At 47.8% G+C, this 19,676-nt stretch overlaps 1 protein-coding gene and 2 long non-coding RNA genes across 4 annotated transcripts in view; 2 read left to right on the plus strand and 1 right to left on the minus strand.

Annotated features, from left to right (window-relative positions):
* TBX4 (T-box transcription factor 4) overlaps positions 1-6,875 on the plus strand; it is a 30,554-nt gene extending 23,679 nt beyond the window's left edge. Inside the window, exons 6-9 of one of the 2 annotated variants that reach the window (XM_043583867.1) lie at positions 1,994-2,146; positions 3,116-3,204; positions 3,330-3,565; positions 6,066-6,875. In XM_043583867.1, the coding sequence (XP_043439802.1) occupies positions 1,994-2,146; positions 3,116-3,204; positions 3,330-3,565; positions 6,066-6,682 (1,095 nt within the window). In that variant the 3' untranslated portion in view covers positions 6,683-6,875. Of the gene's footprint in view, positions 1-1,993; positions 2,147-3,115; positions 3,205-3,329; positions 3,566-6,062 lie in introns of both variants that reach the window. The other variant, XM_043583866.1, reaches the window with a different exon arrangement.
* A 1,263-nt stretch (positions 6,876-8,138) lies between these two features.
* LOC122485289 lies at positions 8,139-13,661 on the minus strand. The gene is made up of 2 exons (XR_006297833.1): positions 8,978-13,661; positions 8,139-8,807 (listed from the first exon to the last, which is right to left on the minus strand). It is a non-coding gene; the product is annotated as an uncharacterized LOC122485289 (long non-coding RNA).
* On the plus strand, positions 9,282-17,866 carry LOC122485290. Its single transcript, XR_006297834.1, has 2 exons — positions 9,282-9,353; positions 17,235-17,866. It is a non-coding gene; the product is annotated as an uncharacterized LOC122485290 (long non-coding RNA).
* Positions 17,867-19,676: the final 1,810 nt, after the last annotated feature.

Here is a 19,676-nt window from a genome sequence, read left to right on the forward strand (position 1 = left end):
CATCAGGAGTTCAGAACAGGACCTAGTAATCTGGGAAGGCTTCCCAGAAGAGTTAGGCCTTGAGATGATTGCTCTAGAAGGTGAGAGAGAATGGGAAAGGAAAATTGAGCAGAAGGAACTTCATGTGAAAAGGCCCAGAGGTGGGAATCTGGGGACTTCTGGATGCATCCAGGCCACCTCAGGTATTTAGTTCTGGGAACTTAGGTCCTTTGTGGACTCTTGCAGCTGCGAGCAGTGCAGGTTGACAGAGTAACCCAAAGGGACTGGGAGGTGTTTCCCAAGTTCCAGCCCCTCTCCCCAGCCTCCTAGAAATGGACGTCCATTGAGGTTTCCCAAGGGAGAACTTATGTCCACTCTGAGTTGTTGTGTTTTTTTTTTTTTTTTTTTAAATCTGGCTGGCTCCCAGTTGAGCAGTGGGTCCCCAGCTGCAGGACCTGGCTTGAGGTTTGGAGTGCTCTGTACCTGCCCTGAAAGTCCAGAAGTTTATCACTGGGGTTTAGTGGGGCACAACCAGTGCAGAAGGCAGAAAAGCAAGCTCCTGCTGGATGAAGCTACCAGGCCAAACTGAGGAGCCCAGGGAAAGCCAGAGGCCACAGCCCAGCTCCTGACCCACCTACTTCCTCAGCTGAGCCTGCCCTCTGAGCTGTCTCTGTCCCCAGCGTGTGCTGAAAGTGGAGCCTTCCGAGACTAAGACTTCTGCCTTGGTTTTCCATGGAAGAGCCTGGCTCTGGCCTTTCTTTTGGCAGTCTGGTCGCTCAGGACTTGCAACAAGCTTCAGCATCAGGCCTGTCACTGGGAATGGGGAAAGGTGGGAGCCAGCAGGGCTAGCCCAGGAAGGGGCACTCCTGGAAGGAAAGGAAGGAAAGAAAGGAGGTGAGAGAGTAATGGGGCCAGAGGGCCGGCCTTGCCCAGCCAGGATAGGAGCCAAAGGGTTAACAAAAGCAGCGGTGCTGATAACATGCCCCAAATTCCTGGTCCTGCCTCCAATGGGGAGGGCGTCTGGCAAATGTCAACAATAAAAAATACATTTTAATGGCACATGATTCAGCCGCTACCGTGGGGCACAGCTGAATGAAGCAGGTTTGGAGCAGCAACTACTGTGTGTTACTCCCGGGGCTCTGGGGCCAAGCCTCCTGGGCTCTTCGTGTCTGGTGGGGTGGCCCTCCTCCCCAGTCCCAGGCATCCCCAAGGGCCAGTAGGTTCCTGGGGCCTCTGGCCTTCTCTGGCATTACTTCTGGAACTTTGCTGTCTCCTACCTCGGCACCTGGAATTCTAGCCCACGATGGAGCTTCTCTCCAGGCTGTGAGGTGTCTTGGGCAGGTCTGAGGGCAGGATGTAGCTGGGTTTCCCCGGCATCCCTTCCACAGGCCTCTGCAAATGTTGAGACAGATGGAAAAGAGTCAGAGTGGGACTCTTTCCTCCGCTCCTCCGCCATTCTGCACACCCAGTCAGGTATCTATAAGAAAGGCCAGTCACATGATGGGGAGTGGGGAGGAGCAGGAGAGGTGGGAGAAGAATGAGAGGATCTGGGTAAAGAGTCAATTGAAGCAGGAAACCTGAGGGGTAAGTTATATATTAGGATTCCATTTTACAAATATGAAAGCTAGGGCTCAGAGAAGTCCAGTGATTTGCCTGAGGTCACACGGCAAGTCAGTGGCACCCTGGGACTTTGCCTACGGCTTGGAATTCCACCTGCTACAATATACTGAGGTCACTTGAGCTTTTAAATGTTTGGTTCTCCATTACTGCAGTAAAACAATCTGTACCATTAGGAAGGCCAGGTTTTGGTTCCAGAGCAGAGAGGCTGAGTGGGGACCATGGGGGCTGAACTGGCGCTCGGGGACCTGGTTCTTCACTTGGGAGCATTAGCACCTTTCTGGCCGTAGTCAGGCCCTGGAGTCTGGGCTTTTAGGAGAATGCAAGCCAGTCCAAGGCCAGCTGACTGAGACCAGGGTGGAGACCTGGAGCTCAGAAAGAGACACTTCTCTTCCAGATCATCCTCAATTCCATGCACAAGTACCAGCCACGGCTACACATCGTGAAGGCTGATGAGAACAATGCTTTTGGCTCCAAAAACACAGCCTTCTGCACCCATGTGTTCCCAGAGACTTCCTTCATCTCTGTGACCTCCTACCAGAATCACAAGGTACGGCCACCCCCATAGCCCCCACTGCTGATGCTGCCTGGCATTTCTGTGCTACTACAGAAAGGCAGGAAGTGACGTCCCCATGCAGTGCGGCTGAGACGCCCCAGACACCTATATTGTCCCTCAGAGCAGTGAGAAATTGGATGATGAGCAGGAAAGTAGACCAGACCCCTAAATCTTCAGTGCAAAGTAATTATGGAGAATGGACCAAGTTGGCAACTGTAGAAGCCAAGAGCATGGATCTTGCCCTGTGGCTTGAGTGTTAGTTAGCCATTTTGTTCTACAAACTTCTTCTCCCTGGTGGGATTTAAAAGTTGATTCTGGCCTGTCAAGGAAGGGGAGAGAATGGGGAAAGGAGCCCAGGGTACTGTCAGCTGTAGAAGAGCCAGGACTGAGCCTTCTGGAGGCCATTCCCAGGTTGCAGTCAGAGAGGTCCGCCTCCCACCCTACACCCCCTTCCATAGCCTGACCGTCCCAAACTGCCTCCAGACCCCTGCATGGGCTACTGTCCCCTGTCTCTCTGCCTTTGCCCATGCTACCCTTCTTGGGGCTCTTTTCACATCATGCATATTGGGACTGGCGAGGTGGGCTGGGGATACTGGGAAGGGCCATAGGCTGTGGCAAATTTTAGGCAGAACATTGACAGATTTGTATGGTCACTTGGAAGCTGAGGTGGCAGTTGTACTGGACAAGGGTGACGCAGATGGGAAGCTGTTCCAGGCACAGTGGGACAGGAGGACAGGAGACAGAATCAGAAGGTCTGCAGTTAGTAGAATGGATGAAAGCTAGCAAGGAGCCAGATGTGAACAGTGAGGCCAAGGAGGACCCAGCAAGACTGCAGCTGGTCTTGGGCTTGGGTGTGCAACTTACCCAGGCTCTGAATGTCTGAATGTGCCTGGGGCAGTGGGGGAGGGCCCAAAGCCAGTCCAGCCCTCTACCCCAGCGACTCTGTGTGTCCTCTCCTGACAGATCACACAGCTGAAAATTGAGAACAACCCTTTTGCCAAGGGATTCCGGGGCAGTGACGACAGCGACCTGCGTGTGGCCCGACTACAGAGGTGGGGCTGCCAGGCCTGGGGGTAGGGAGGGCAGGCCGGCTGGGTTCAGGCACACAGACCTGGTAACCCTCAAAGTATCTTTACTCTCTTCCTGTCTCCCTCTGACTGTCCTCCCACACCTCCAGCAAAGAATATCCTGTGATCTCAAAAAGCATCATGAGACAGAGGCTTGTCTCCACCCAGCTCTCAGCCAAGCCTGACGTCAGCCCCCTGCATGGTGCCCACCAGGCGCTCCAGCACTACCAGTATGAGAATGGTGCTCACATGCAGTTTGCTGCGGCCGAGCCACAGGACCTTCCCCTCAACACCTTCCCAGCCCAGAGGGACTCCAGTCTCTTCTATCACTGCCTGAAAAGACGAGGTAGTTCTCTCCAAGTCTGGAAGCCCTAGAGGGTCAGAGGAGGGATAAAGCTCTTCCTACAAACACTTTCCACGAATGCATGGGTACACACACACACACACACACCTGGTTATTGTGTGGCCTGGGAGAATAAGCCTGAAAGGTTAGGGACCATGGTCAGGCCCCGTGCAGGAATATTGATTCTTGATTTAAAATCTTTTTTATGTTTATTTATTTTTGAGACAGAGAGAAACAGAGCATGAGCTGGGGCGGGGCAGAGAGAGAGAGGGAGACACAGAATCTGAAGCAGGCTCCAGGCTCCGAGCTGTCCCGAGCTGTCAGCACAGAGCCCAAAGCAAACAAGCCGCGAAATCATGACCTGAGCCGAAGTCAGGCGTTTAACCAACTGAGCCACCCACGTGCCCCAATTCTTGATTTTAATGTAGACTTCAGAATCCTCAGAGACAGCTTGTGGTCTTGGTGTCCCCAGACACTGGTACCCCTCCCCCGTTTCAGATGTTGCTTTATAGCCACTGCTTTCAGAGCCTCCACGGGATGGGCAGATCACACAAAGTCAGCTGGACTCCATCTCTAAGCATGGGAGGAGGCTGAAGCATCCTAGTCCAGAGATTTTGAGATTGAGGCTGTCATTTATCAAAGCAACTTCAATCCTAAAACAAGGATGACCCAGAGTCATGAGAATGGAAAGGCTTCTTGAGAATGGAAATAAACTACTGTGGATGTAGATTGGGAGCCAGGAAGACAAGCAAAAGAAATGTTTTCTTCTTCTTTTGGAGAAGAAGAGCCCTGAGCTGGGAACTGGCACATCTGAGCTCTGGTAGCAGTTCTCAGTTTCTCCATATATAAAATACAGATGATTGGTGTTTACACCAGAAGAACCCTCAGGGACCCTGAGATTCTCTTGGGAATGGGTTTTAGGGACTTTTACTTACAATCCAGAATGTTCTCTCTAGCTCCTAGGGAGCAGCTGGTAGAGTTCTGAGTATCTGCTGCTCTAGTCCTGTTAGAATGAATGGCCTAGAGCAGGGGTTAGCAAACTGTGGCCCTTGATCCAAATCTGGACTATTGTCTGTTTTTGTTCAACCTGTGAGCCATAAAAAATGGTTTTACATTTTTTTAGTAGTTGAAAGAAGTCAAAGGATGACTATTTCATGATATGTGAACATTATATGAAATTCAAACTTTAATATCCACAAATAAAGTTTTATGGGAACACAGACATATGCATTTGCTCAACTACTGTCCATGGCCACCTTCGTGTGATAACAGCAGGGTCAAATAGCTGCAAAAGATTCTGTTACGGCTCACAGAGCCTAAAATGTCTACTATCTGGCCCTTTACAGAGAAAGTTTGCTCACTCCTGACCTAGAGTCACTGGGCCACTTCGCAGGTCCAAGAGCTTAGTGCTCTTGAGAGGAAAGAAGAATTTGGAGAGAAGAGAGAAAGGAGGGATGAGTAAGGGTGAGAGAGCTGGGTGAAAAGAGAGGCAAGTTTCTCCTCTTCAGGGAAGATGCTTCCAGAGGGGCAGAGTGGAGAGATGAGTGCAGGCCTTCAAACTCAGTCCACTCATCCCCCAGGCCACCCTGCCCTGTGCATACACACAGCTCCCAGAATGAATCCCTAGAGAAAACAGAAGGAGGGAGGCCAAGTTAAGCCTTTGGACAAGTGTTCTTAAATTTGTTTAGTGGTCTTTTGCCCAAGTCTTCAGGCCTGGGTCATCCCTGGGTCCCACGGGAGGATGTGACACTCCAGAGAGTCAAGCTGTCATGGTTGAGGAGGTTGAAAGACATGCAAAAATGGTTTGGGGCAGCTGATGTCATCTTTCCCCAAAGAGAGTATCAGTTTAGCCTTAAAAGTAGAAGTCACCTTTTACTTATTATCAACTCCATTTCTTAATTTTGTAAATACTGTTGTGTTGGAATCTGTATAATAACAATCTGCCAGGATTTCTTTGAACATATGTAGTGTTTACTTCTTCTTCTAAAAGTAATAGGAACGTGCCTGCGAGTAGCTTTGGCTTGCTAAGGCCTTCCTGGGAGCTGAGGATTAAGGCAGAAACATTGTGGCTTTAATTTTCTGGCTAATTCAGACAGATGTGGCCTCTGGGCCTGGTTTGGCCTGGCAATTGCCTCCACTTTCCTTGGCCAGGGTGGGCCTAGCCTAAGAATGCTAATGCACATTAAGGCCTCTTACCATCCCCGAGAGTCAGGGTGGCAAAGGATGAAAGCTATATGCCGCCTGGCTAACCACATCACTCAATGTCCACTGATGTGGTATCCCCTGTGGCCTTTGAGCAGTGTCCATAATCTGACCATTTCTTGGCTGCCACCACCTCATAAAAGCTGTTGCTGATTAAAATGGTTCTGGGAGTACCATGGCAACATGGGGCAGGGCAAGCCCTGAATGGCAAGGGTAGGCTGTCTTGGCATCCACAAGGGGTGTTCTGGGCCCTGGGTTGGTAGAAATGGCCCTTCCTGAAGGTTTCTTTGTCTTCCAGCAGACAGTGCCCGCCACCTGGACCTGCCCTGCAAGCGATCCTATCTGGAGGCTCCCCCTGCAGTGGGGGAGGATCATTACTTCCGCTCTCCCCCTCCCTATGACCAACAGATGCTGAGCCCCTCCTACTGCAGTGAGGTGACCCCAAGAGAAGCCTGTATGTACTCAGGTTCAGGGCCCGAGATTGCTGGGGTGTCTGGTGTGGACGACTTGCCCCCACCCCCACTGAGCTGTAACATGTGGACATCAGTCTCACCGTACACAAGCTACAGCGTTCAGACGATGGAGACTGTGCCTTACCAATCCTTCCCCACACACTTCACCGCCACCACTATGATGCCTCGGCTGCCTACTATCTCTGCTCAGAGCTCCCAGCCACCGGGAAACACCCACTTCAGCGTCTACAATCAGCTCTCACAGTCTCAGGTCCGGGAGCGGGGGCCCGCCGCCTCCTTCCCCAGGGAGCGAGGCCTCCCTGCAGTGTGCGAGAGGAAGCCACCCTCTCCACACTTGAATGCTGCCAATGAGTTTCTCTACTCTCAAAGCTTCTCCTTGTCCCGGGAGGCTTCCTTACAATACCATTCAGGAATGGGAACTGTAGAGAACTGGACTGACGGATGACTCCCATGTTTCTCGACAGCCCCAGGACCATGTTCATCCAGTGTTAACCTCTGTGGGTGGCCTGCACTACCAAGAAACACAGGAAGGTATTTCAGAGGGTGTGATGTATGTGTGTGTGTGTGTGTGTGTGTGTTTGTACATGCGTACATTTGGAGAGCATCTATCTTCTGATATACAGTTGAGGCCATGACAAGAAAAAAAAACTACAATTATCTAAGAAGCGATTTTGGCTGCGGGACCTGGGTCCACTGTTATCTCACATGTCTTGACATGTGCATGGATGGGATGGGAGTAGAGAGTTCATGCGAGTTATTTAGAGATTTGGGTAATATAATCTTTGATTTACTCAGGGGCCAGGTGGTGCAGTCTCTCTCATAGGGAAAGTTGGGGTAAGATTCTCATTGCTGGGGTGGGAGGGCTCTGTGCACATCTTAGAGCTCCTGGCCTTCTGTTAGCAAAGAAGCTGAAAATCTTGTTTGGGGGACAGGAGGCCCACTCTTTTGGCTTCTGGAGATTCTGTGAGACTACCTGAGACGTGCACTCAGCTAAGCCACAAAAGCCTGCTCTGAGAGTAGAGCTGACTGCTCAGTTACTGGCCTGGAAATTGATCCCTGGAGTTCTGAGGTCTGAGGGATGATTTTCAGAGAAGGTCATGTGCTAAGTGCTACCTGATGAGTATTAAAAAAGGTTTTTTTTTTCCTTCAAGAGGAGGGAAAATGCAACCAATAGCATCTCTGTCATCATTCAGGTTTTCTTATACAGTACAAAGCCCTTCCCTTCCGTCCCTGACATATAGTTTCTCACTCTCCGGTGCATAAGACTCGGCCTCTCAGGCACCATCTGCATCCTGTGACTGGCAATTATGAAACACACTTCACCTGGCAACGTCCCCAGGAGGTTACATCGGAGCTGCCGCCAGGCAGAGCCTGTTCTCCCAGAAAATCCTCGCCTCTGGAGCAAGAAAGCCCAACAGAAATAAAAACAAGAATTGAGAAAACATTCATTTCTTCCAGTAAATTCAGCCAGTGAGCTCCGAGAGCAAGGATAATTCTCCAGTGAGGTGAATCGTGTAGTCCCCAGCCCAGCTCTTTAGCATCGAACGTCACCAGACCATCCATGGGGCTGGTATGAACTCTGTAATCAAATTTGGGAAATCACTAAACTCTTTGCATGCTGAATAGCTATTTATATATTATATATATATAAATAAATAAATATATATATATATATCTCACAAATGCAGGCCACATGTCAAATTCAGCTTTGCTTTTTACAAATGAATAAACCTAATAAAATGAACGCTGGAGGGGGTATTTGGAAAGACATCTATTTAAAATTTTATTACACATTTGATGTTAAAAACTAAGAATGGTTTAGATAAAACATATAAATAAATAAATAATAAATATATAAATATATAAATATATAAATAAATATATATATATATATATAAACATACACACCACAGATTAAACTTTATTAGAAAGACACATTAGCCAACAGGGGGTATGGAACTTCAAGTGTTTTGTTATATAGCATGGACATTTTATTTTACATATCAGAACATAAAGCCATTTTACAACTGTGAAGTGTGTGGATGCTCTTTACTACTGACTTGTCATTTCTTGGCTCAGCAATGGTCTCATCCTCCCTTTTGCTGGTATTTCTTCTGTGCCTCTGAGCATTTACACTATGGAGCCTCTGAGCCTAGAGTGAAGGAATTTAGGACGGGACAGCTGTATCTTTGATCTCGTGCTACTCTGCAGATGATGGGTCTGGATTTCAGGGTCCACAAAGACCCCAGAAGGGCAAGACAGGCAGTACCCAAGAATCTGTCACATTTCAGTAGTCAGCACACAACCTGGTGGTTTGGAGGAGGTGGTCTTACACGTAGGGAATTCTCGGTGGGATCTGTGCAGCTTCTTCAGATGAGGAACTGAAGAGCAGGTTGGAGTGAGAACCTGAGGCTTTCCAGAGCAGTCAGATGTATGAGCTCATCAGCCACCTGCACCCTAGAGAAAGGATTCAAGGCCTGGCAGAGACCTCTGCATCCTCCTCCTCAACCAGATCCCTAAAGCTTGCTCACAAGATGGAGTGGCAAAAAAGGAGATGAATCCAGTCCACCCTATTAGATTAGAAGAGAAGCTGGTGTCAGGAGGTATGTTGGGGCTCCCTCCTTACAACGCCTTGCCTCTTGCCCCCTCCCCTCATTGTCACCCACCATGTCCACTGCAGGTTGGTCTAGGAAGCCAGGAGAAAAGAAGACAAGGGTAAGGGTGTTCTTTAAATCCATACCTTCATCAGGATGAAGATGAGATTTCCTGCTGGATAAAAAGTCCACCTTGTCTCCTATTTCCCCAGAGTCCTTTCCTGTGGCTTTAGGGCTGCTCTCTGGGTGGACTTCCTCCTGCAGAAGGAAGCCAAGCTCCTTCTTTCCTTGGCTGTTGGCTCCCACCTTGGGCTTTTTGGTCACAGAGAAAAACTTAACTGAACCTGGCTTAGGACACAGAGAAGTGGTGGGTTCATCCTAACTCACACCTGCTCTGTTCTTTTCTTTCTGGGTGGACTGCATTCTGGAACACTCCACACCTTCTAGAACCCCAGGCAGAGGGCTGGAAGCTAGACATGGGTTCCCAGCCTCTCTCCAGATACACAGTTGCCTGAATCCAAGGTAAAGAAAGCTGTCTGTCTCTTATGGGATATTCTGAGTCTAAGCGGCCCATATCTTCCTACCAGCTTTCTGGGAAGCATGAGGTCCTGGGGCTTTCCCACCTGGACATGGCTAGAGAGCAAGGCCTGCAGTGGGATTTGTGGAACTTTCCTGCCCTTCTGAATCAACAAGTCAATAAAAAGGGGGCACATGGGATACCCTGGAACAAAGGGCACCATTCAGTAGCGCCAACAGGTCATACATCATCGGGCCAGAAACCTGCCACATGAAAAGTGTCTGCTTCTACAGTGCCCTGCCTGGGAAGGGGGTGGGGGGGAGATGAATATTCAGCTGTGAGGCCATAGGCAGGCAGCCCCCAAGGCTCTGCTCACCAGCCCAGAGCCAGCCACTTGGTGAAGCTGGGCTAGGCTCTTAGCTGCAGCTCAGCTACCCAATTGCCCTCCAACAGAAGAGCCTGGAATAACAAAATGGAGAATGAAAGAGAAGCTGGAGCAGACTGACAAATTGTTAAAAAACCAAACCAACTTCCAGTCTTGGCTGGGCCTCAGGGGGTCAAGAGGCCTCAGCTTGCCCCACTAATGGAGCCTGCTGGAGAAGTAGCAGCCCCAGCCTCGCAGGGTCTTATCTTACAACATAAAATTAAAACCCACTTAAAAGGCCGGAGGGCATGTTAACATTCCCCCTGCTGTCTAATTGAAGTAGTTCCCAGTGCAAAGGATTTCACTTGAAAGATGTCCCCCTCCAAGCCCCAGTTGGCAGGCAGGGCAAGGGAGTGGGGAGGGAGAGACTGTCATTTCAAAAGACCAGCACAAGCTCAGGCAGGAAAAGCCTGGTTCTGTTTGCCTTCCCCACCCAGGCAGCAGGTGGCGACAGCAAAGGTTAGGACAGGCTGGGTTGTTTTGTATTTTTAGAAAATTTTACAAATTCATTAGCAGCTATGTCAGCAGAGGCCAGACTCCCGACAAGAAGCCCTGTAATGATTCAAATATGGCGAGCCCGCAGCTAAATCTGGCAGTCCCTGCAGCCCAGAGATTTCTATTACGTCCCCCAGCGACGCCCTGCTCCTATGCAAATATATTACAGGTCTCCCAGGCATACGGAATCAATCAGGGACATCCTGTAAAGGTGATGAACTTGCACTGGCCATCCTGAGTAATGGGAACCAGTCAGCCTGCAGCCGGTTGGGACTGAAAGCCAAGGTGACAGCTATTAAGCAATTGTGTGCAGAACAAAATGGCAAAGGGGCCGGGTAATCAATTCAATTTCGATGGGCGACCCAAGCAACTGCAGCGTCTGTCGCAGCTGATTAGAGGGGCCTGCTGGAGCTTTCAGTGCGAGCCCATCAGAGATCAGAAACAGGCCTGGGATGAAAAGGGAAAGAACTGTCTCCTGAGAAGCAGGCGATGAAGGACTCTGTTTTATGTGACTGTGTTCTTCCTTCTCTCCTTGAAGAAAGAGTAGAAAAAAAGCAAGCAGTTTGGAGATTAGATAGTTTTCTTTTCAGCCATTTATCATTATGAAGGAAAGTAGACAGGGCAGGGGCAGAAAAATCTCCAGTGGGATTTCTGCAGAGTCTCACTAAGAAGGACCAGGTTTACACTTTGCAGCTCAAACAGCCCCTGCTTATTACCACAGCCTGACGGGGTCTGCAGAGCGTCCAGAGTCTCTCTTCCCTAACGAGTGCAAACAGGTCCCAGCGCTCTGAGGATCACAGAAATTCTCCTGCAGAAACCCCAAACCACCAAATTGTATCATTTGCGAAAATGAAAGCCCGAGCTGGAATAATGGGGAGAGGAGGCAAATGGGAAAGGAAAAGATGAGACAGAGTTGTACAAAGTCCCAGCTGGTTAGGCCCCCACTGTGGCCCCCCATTTACCTGGGCCCAGTGCAGGGCAGGAAGGGCCCTGGCTGTGTCTGCCCAAGTTCAGCACTGACCCCAGTCTGATGGTGGATCCTGTCAGCCTGCTTGAAAACTCTAGGCTCGTGTTTGGTTCTCCAGTGCAGAGGAGGCAGAAAAAGAGCACCCCACAGGTACAGAAGCCATGAGAGAGACCAGCTATGGGACTGAGGTGGGGATGAGAGAGGTTTGTGAGCAGATGGCCAGGAAGATGCAGAACTAGGAAGGAGAGGGCTCTCTTGGAGCCCCGGGTGGGAAATAAGCATCTGAGGCAGGGCTGTCAATGAAAGAGGAAGGGCAGATTTAGAAATGAAGAGCCACGGGTGGCCCTGATCAACCCCTCCGTAAGAGAATCACAAAATGATAATTAACTTGAGCAAAGCTAACCTCACTAATAATCTGAAATGCAAATTAAAGTGAGAAAACATCACTTCTATCTAACAAATTAATAAACATTTAAGAAAAGATGTGGGGAGTACCTCTCAATCATTGCTAGTGGGAACACAGATTGTTATAGTCTCTCTGGAAAAAGCAACTTGGTAACTTGGACAAAGACTCTAAAAGTGTTCATATCCTAAAGAAAATAACCAGAAATGTGGACATAGCTTAATGCTCTATAATGTTCATTATGGTATTATTTTTAATAGCCCAAATTGGCAGAAAGTAAATAATGGTTAAATAAATTATGATATACTCATACTCTGTACTATGATGTAGTCATTGAAAATATATTTACAAAGTGTGTTTAGTGACACGGAGAATTGATTTAATACTAAGTGAAAAAAGAGGACCATAACACCGAGTATGATCTCAAGAATATTTGGGAATGAAAAAAATACATCAGTGCAGCCAAACTACAGATCATTAAATAGCAATCGACAAGAGAATGAAGTACATAAATATATAGGTCCATGATATATTATGCGAAAACAATTTTCTAAGTAATAGATATGGTTTCCCATTTGTGTGAAATATAAAGCAAAAAACAAACCTGTGTGTGTGCATATATGTATGTGCATGGTGTGTGTGGGGGAGGGTAGGTGGTTGGGTGGGTGTGGGTGTGTGTGGTAGGAGCTAAGAGAAGACTTAGGAGGAATTTTTTCTGATAGTTCCCCCATACATGTCTGTTTTATTTTCCTTGTTACAATGAGCATGTATTTCTTCTGTAACCAAAAGATTCAATTAAAGAACAAAGAAAAATAACTTGTGATTATAGAAGTGCCTGGAATAAAAGAGAAGAAACTGTGTCCAATGCTATGGCAGTAACCCTGGGAAGTGGCCAGTGCTCCCAGTCAGGTGGACAGAGATTGACCTCTGGGCCCCCTCACATCCCTTGTTTTCCTCCTGATCCTTGGGCTGTCCTTCTTAGACACCTTTTCTTCTGCCCAGTCCTTTAATGCTGCTGTTGCTCAAGGACTGGGGCTTTAGCCTTGTCTTCTCACAAGGTACTCTCCCTGGGTGAGGCCATTTGTTCCCACGGCTCTTTCACCAACATACACTGACAAATCTCCAGTCTAATCTTTCCGTCTCCTGAGATTGTCTCCTGGATGTTTCTGTTTAAGAGATTCAGAATCTCCAACTCCCCCTGTTCAAACCTGAGCCCTCCAAACATCTCCTTGCCTTATATGTTTTGGTAAATGGCCCTGCCAGCCAAAGTCTCATTGCTCAAATCAGAAACCTGGGCTTCAGTTCCCTACCTGCCCAACCCCCAAACACCTGCTAATTTATGCAGGTTCTATGTTCTAAAGACTGCTTACATCTGTATATTTTTTTCGCTCCTTCATTAAGTCTGTGTCCCCCAGAGTGGCAAATCCTTGGGTCTGGGCTGCCTACCCTCTAGTGTTAGCTGTATGAGGCTGCAGGGCTTTGGGCTGGCAGGAGCAGCACTCCAAGGCACTAAAACATTGCTCGTGGGGTGATGGCTGTTCAGACATGTTGAACCAGGGAATTGCCCAGGCAGAAGACAAGAGGCTGTTCAAACGTAGGAGTGCTGCTTTCATTCATTGGTGACTCTGCTTTAGGCTTGGTGTGGTCTGCTTCTTCTGCTCTGGCTGCCACTGTGGAGGTAGTGAGAAAGCAGGGCCCTCCTGTAGCTCATTTTGTAGGGTCACAGCCTAGCCCCCAGACTCACAAGCTATCTGAGCACCCTCCTGCCCTGTAGGCCGGCATTGAGAGTGTATGCTCCCAATGACAACTCTCTGTGAACTTATCCAATTGCTTGCTAGGGGGTAAATGAGCCCCAGGAGTACTAGATCGGTGCTGTTTCCAGCATCTGCCCTCCATGTACCTATATCTCTTTCTCTTTCAGGGATTCCAAATTGTCCCCTCTCCCAAGCACTTCCTTGTGAGACCTATGCCAATTTAGGACTGGCTTTGTCTCTCCCTTAAGAAGAGAAAAACCAGGGGCGCTTGGGTGGCGTGGTCAGTTGAGTGTCCGACTCTTGATTTCAGCTCAGGTCACGATCTCAAGGTTTGTGAGAGCGAGCCCCAGTTCCAGGTCTGCACTGACAGTGAGGAGCCTGGGATTCACTTTCTCCCTCTCTCTCTGCCCCTTGCTTGTGCACATTTTCTCTCTCTCTCAGAATAAATAAATAAAAATTTAAAAAAAAGAAGAAGAAGAGAAAAACAAAGACAATAAATCCCCAAACATGACTCTGTACATAAAGCACCTAGAACAGGGTGCATGCTTAGGAAATGATGGTGTTCCTTAGTTAGGTCTAAGGAATTGGGAGATTCCTCCAAATATAATTTAGTGAACAATTGGTGGCACCTCAATTTATAATTGCCTCCACTCACCACATGCTGGCCATGAACTTGCTGCCCTCCACCTCACAGGGAGGTAGGTTGTCACTGCATTAGGTCCCATCCTCTCCATGAGGCTGGGTCAGGTTGGTCCAAACTAGCAGAGTTAGTAAATAATCCAAGTACCTCTAAAACGACTGTTTAAAGTGTCTGGGGAATGGCCTCAAGAGCCCCTCGGGTTGGGTGGCAGAGCCAGGGTATCTTTCCCTTGCCTTTGCAACTCCTGGCCACAGAGTTCTTCCTTGGGATGACCTGGAAGAGACTTGTTCTGGAGTCACGATTCTTTACACCAAGAATTCCTAGCTAGGGTGCCCGAAGCAAGGGTTGGGTCTGTAAAATGACGTAGTTCCATTAGGAATGATGGAAACTATGTGAGCTGCTTTTAATAACACCAAATACAGCACAGCACAGCACAGTCCTCCTTCCCTTAAGCCCCACGTGCTGATGGCCTGGCCCACATGTTCTCTGGCCCAGACTGAAAGCCAAGGGCTGTCTCTTCAGGGCAGTCGATGGACCTGAATTTACTCCACACAAGGCACCGAAGGTTCAGGCATTAAGCTCTGGCCTGTCACACTGCAAACCTGCATTTTCTAGCCCAAGAAAATGAGCTTTTGGTTTTTTCTTATAGCAGTGAAAAGAGCTTGGGATGGGGTGTGAGAGTTCCGTCAAACGCTGGCTGTGTGGCTTGCCCTCTTTTTGAGCCTCCTTTTCCTTCTTCCGCGTAGCTCCTCATTTCCCTTGCAGCACTGAAGGTCTGTAAGTCCGTGAATAATAACGTCTGCACTCATGAATTTCTTAGCTATAACCAGGACTCTGTTTGAATCTATAGCAGGACTTGCTCCAAAAAAGAGTAATGGAAGGAAATACAGAAACTTCTCTTTCTAATTATATTTATCTCATCCTTTTCAGAGATCTAGTGTAGCATAGTCGTAAATATGTATAAGTGATAAATAACTTCATAAATAATAAATAATATATTGGGATATGTGCTTTAAAGCTTTTTGCTGAAGGGAGGTAAGATTTCTTTTTTTTAACGTTTATTCATTTTTGAGAGACAGAGCACGAGCGGGGAAGGGCCAGAGGGAGAGGGAGACACAGAATCCAAAGCAGGCTCCAGGCTCTGAGCTGTCAGCACAGAGCCCGATGCGGGGCTCAAACTCACGAACTGAGAGATCTTGACCTGAACCGGAGTCGGACGCTCAACCGACTGAGCCGCCCAGGCGCCCCAAGGTGAGATTTTTAAAAAAGGATGAGGGGCACCTGGGTGGCTCAGTCAGTTTAACATCAACTTCAGCTCCGGCCATGATCTCGGGTTTGTGGCTTTGTGGGCTCTCAGCTGTCAGCGCAGAGCCCAGATCAGATCCTCTGTCTCCCTCTCTCTTTGCTCCTCCCCCTTGTGCACACCCGCATGCGTGACGCCCCCCCCCTCAAAAATGAACATTAAAAAAAAAAAAAAAGGATGGAGACTAAAGGGTGCTAGAGCAGTCACTGTGAGGCTCTGCGCTCTGCACGACCTCCCAGAGATGGTTTACCAGAGCTTTGGGTGGAGAGGCACAGTGAGGTAGTGAAGAGAGAATGGGCCTGGAGCCCTACCACTTATTAGCTGTATGCCTCATCTCTGTGAGCCTCAATATCTCCCTACATTTAATTAGGGGTAATAAAGCGCTACCTACCTTCCAAGCTTAAATAACAGATTAAATGAGATAACACAGATAAAGCTGTGCCCAATTAATGTTGTCCCCCTTCCCTACCATGGGATGCCCGTCTGCATAGGTTTCATTTTAGATGCTGAAAAAATGTAGACATTTTCTTTTCTGGGAAATTCCTTTTATTGCTTTTCGGTACTTTATTGCTTCTCCTGTCTCACAGTTAAGCCTTCTTTAACAGCCGCCAAAGCCTATGCGCAGTTAGGTATAGAGTGCCAAGGGGAGCCGGAGGGCCATGCTGGGAAGAATCCTGCTTGGTCTTTCCAGCGCTCTGAGCACCTCACACTCCTAGGGGTTTGGGGCTCATCCAGGATTCGGGACACCATTCAAGGACATTTAGGAAAGGGTATCCCTCCAGCGGAGAAGCCAGCCGTCTTCACCTAGGAAGAGACAGCTTGAGTTTTTTGCTCCTTCATTCAAAGCTCATTGCCATATTCAGTGACACTGGAAATGAATCTACTCTTAAAAGAAAGTCCCAACTCTGCCACTATTTTGTTGGAGGCCTTAGACAATCCCTCAGTCTTTTTCGGCTTCAATTTCCTCTTTGCAAAGAAGGATGAGCACTATCTGTGCTGCCAACGGCCTAGGCTTGGCATGGCTCATGGGCCAAATGAGACACTCTGCATGAAAATACTCAGTAAGAAATGAAAGGGATTGCAATTATTAAGCTTCCCGTTGGTCCAATTAGCACCAGCCCACACTAATTTCTGCCTATTCATGAAAAAAAAATCACTGCTTTTCATAGACTAAGGAGGGGGAACGGTTGACAAGGTATTGAACAATCTCATCAGCTCTGAGAGGTGGATGATTTAGTATCATCACCTACCTTATCATTATCCTTGCCCAGCCTGCATCCTCAGCTTTTGACGAGGTCAATTTCCGGCACACACAGAAAAGCCTGTGGCTGTGGTCGGAACAATCGGCCACAGTACTCCTCTCATGTTGTTGATCCCTTCATTTCCTCCAGCAGACTCCTGCCGGGGACTGAGTTCTAAGTTTTACGCTACTCTTTTGGACTAATCATTTGCAACAGCCCTAAGCACCCTGCCCCTCTCTCACTTTTGCTGTCCAGCTACTGCTCTGGATGGCAAGATTGCTAATTGGGACATGATCCCAGTAAAATGGCAAGAGGGATTCAAGGAGCTGGTTCACTGGACCTTAAATATCCTGCCCACAACTTTACAGCTCAGGCGGCCATGGAGGAAGTATGAGTCATACCCAAGAGGTGAGGCTGCTGCTTAGGAAGGCCTCCACAATGACATTTTTCACGCTTGTAATAAACCGCTGTATTATTAGAACTCACCAAAGCTGAATTTAATGAAAGTTTTAGGCCCCAAGGCCTGAATTTTTCTTTTGTATTGCAAAACAAAACCAACTGGTCCAATTCAAATTAACCCCAGAAAATGCTTAGACTTTAATTATAATTTCTTTCATTCTTTTTCCATTCTCTCTTTCTTCTTCTCTCCCTTTCTCCAGTCTCTCATCTACAAATTTTGCTGGAGATTACAATCTGTTGGAAGAAAAGGAAATGTACAAGAAGAGGAAGAAATGAAAATCTTAGAAACATATTCAGGTAGTCACAAGTTTGTCTACAGGAGTCTTTAACAAGAGTTCCTGATCAGAGACACAGATTCACATGAGAAACTTTTAAAAGTGCATGAAGAGGAGAAAAATACCAGACCCTCTCCATTTGTACCAGAGATATAATGGGATTTAAAATTCAACTGTATCAAAGCTCCTCCAGTTAGACCTGGGAGGCATCCTTTTGTAACAGCCACTTTGCAAAATACTGGTGCCACAAGCAAACAAATGATCACTCCAGAAATAAGGAGAAGACAAGTCCTTTATTTTTTAAATTTCTGGGGCTGAGCCCTCGGGAACTACCTTGGGGGAGGGTGGGAATGAAATGGGCCGCTGTGCACCTGGCCTTCAGCTATTCAGGAGCTTGGGCGGCAGGAAATAGCTCGGGGGCAGCTTCCGTATTTGCAGGAGCTAGTGAAAAGACATCTTTTTTCCCCTCACAGCTACGTTCGTAAACAAATGTTCACTCTCCAACCCTCACCCCAATTTGGAGCATATTTACCCAATAAAGTAGGCCTTCAAATGCCTCCTTGTCCTTCATGGAACTGAAGAGCGCGGCGCCGCTAGCTTCGCCGCCACGGTAGGGAGCGCGCTCTCGACCCTTCCCTGGGGCAGCTCGGTAATCCTCCGAGCACCGAAGCCCCACACGAGCTACTGGGCTGTAAAGTCGCCCAAGATGTCGGCGAGGAAGACTACTTCAAACGCGCTGCCTTCAGCATCAAGGGGCCGGCGGTAGCGGCGGGAGGGGCGGGGGGTGCTGGCAAAAATTCCGGGCCAGAGCTGCCTTTGTCTTAGCCGATCCCTCCTTCCCCTCCTTCCGGGGATCGGGCTCAATGCTGATTCCTGCAGGGGAGTCCCTGCTTGGCATCAAGGCTGGCCCCAGGCATAAGATCCTAATTATTTGAATGGTATTTGTTTTCATTGCTCTTTTTTTTTTTTTTTTTTTTTTTAATGTGTCCAGGTCGATGGCATTTTAATGCCTTATTAAACGGGGGTTTTACAGCAGTCTGTCTGTTCAGTCTCTGGGCCCATGCCTGTACTTTGTGTGCAGGGATTTTATCTTTCCTGCTGGCTGAAAATATTTTCCGAATTCCCTATAAAAGTTTTCGAGATTTCCTAAGACAAATAGAGCTCCACCAGCTCTAAAATGACCTTGATGCAGTCGGAATTACATTCAGACACATGCTCTCTCCCTTGTTTACACAAAGAACTGAACTTCACTTGTGCTCATTAGCTGCCGTTCTGAGTACACACCAAATTTGCTCCACAAATGTGCTGGTGCGTAAAAGCACAACTCTACCTGGGATGGCTCCCCAGAATCCAATCTTTTACTGGTTTCTTCCATCCTCTCAGATGGCTGCCCTGGCTTTGAAGGCAGCATCAATAAAGATCAATAAAGCCTGTCCTGGATGAGGGGTTTGCATAAGAGTGTGCAGCATGTACAGCTGAGGGAAGCAGCCAGGCCTGCAACAGGAACACGACTGTCATGAAGCTCCACAAAGTCGCCTAGAAGAAAATCAGCAGAGTCCTTTACTTGTCAGTGTGTAAAATTTTATGAAAATATGTTTTTCAGAAGGAAGCTGAATGTAAAAAACATCGAAATAAGCCACAAGTCAGGCAACATAGTGTTATGGAAAAAACCTAGAACAGACATAGGTTCAAATCTCATTTCTGGTGCAATTTAGCATGTGATCTGGGGCAAATTAAATGGGAAAAATTATCTTTATCTGTATCTGTATCTATCTCAGGGTTATTAGGAGGCTTGGAAAGAAGTAATGTATGTAAAACATCTAGTGCAGTGACCGACCCGGTGATTGTAAATAGCTACCATTACTATTTCATGAGGATCCTTAGGACTCAGATGGGCAAAAGCACAATCATTGTGTGTACTCCGGCTTTGTTAAGGCTTCTGGAGTGGGAGAAGGGAGGCCTCAGGGACTGAATGTCCACTCTGAGCCAGATATAGCAATAACTGGTGTAACCTGAATTTAAATCCAGATCTGACTCCAAAAGCTGGTTCCACTGTCCAGGTTAGGTAAAGTAAATATGGAGAATTATATCTCCATAATTCTCCTGTAGCACAACTTAAGGCTGAATCAGCCATATGAGGCTTATTTTGCTTAGGTGGCACTAAAAACCCCTCCAATGCTCACTGCTTAACCACCTGGAAAACTCCCTTTGAATTTCTATTTTGCTGGGTCTTTTTTTTTTTTTTTTTTTTTTTTTTAGCATTACCTTCTTGGTGGTGTTTCACTAACATTTAAGACATTTAACGTTTAAGACAGACAAATACCCTGGAGATGAATCGGTAGGGATGCCCAGTCCATTCAGAATATT

This window comes from Prionailurus bengalensis, chromosome E1 (assembly GCF_016509475.1).
Source record: "Prionailurus bengalensis isolate Pbe53 chromosome E1, Fcat_Pben_1.1_paternal_pri, whole genome shotgun sequence".
NCBI classification, from domain to species: Eukaryota; Metazoa; Chordata; class Mammalia; order Carnivora; family Felidae; genus Prionailurus; species Prionailurus bengalensis.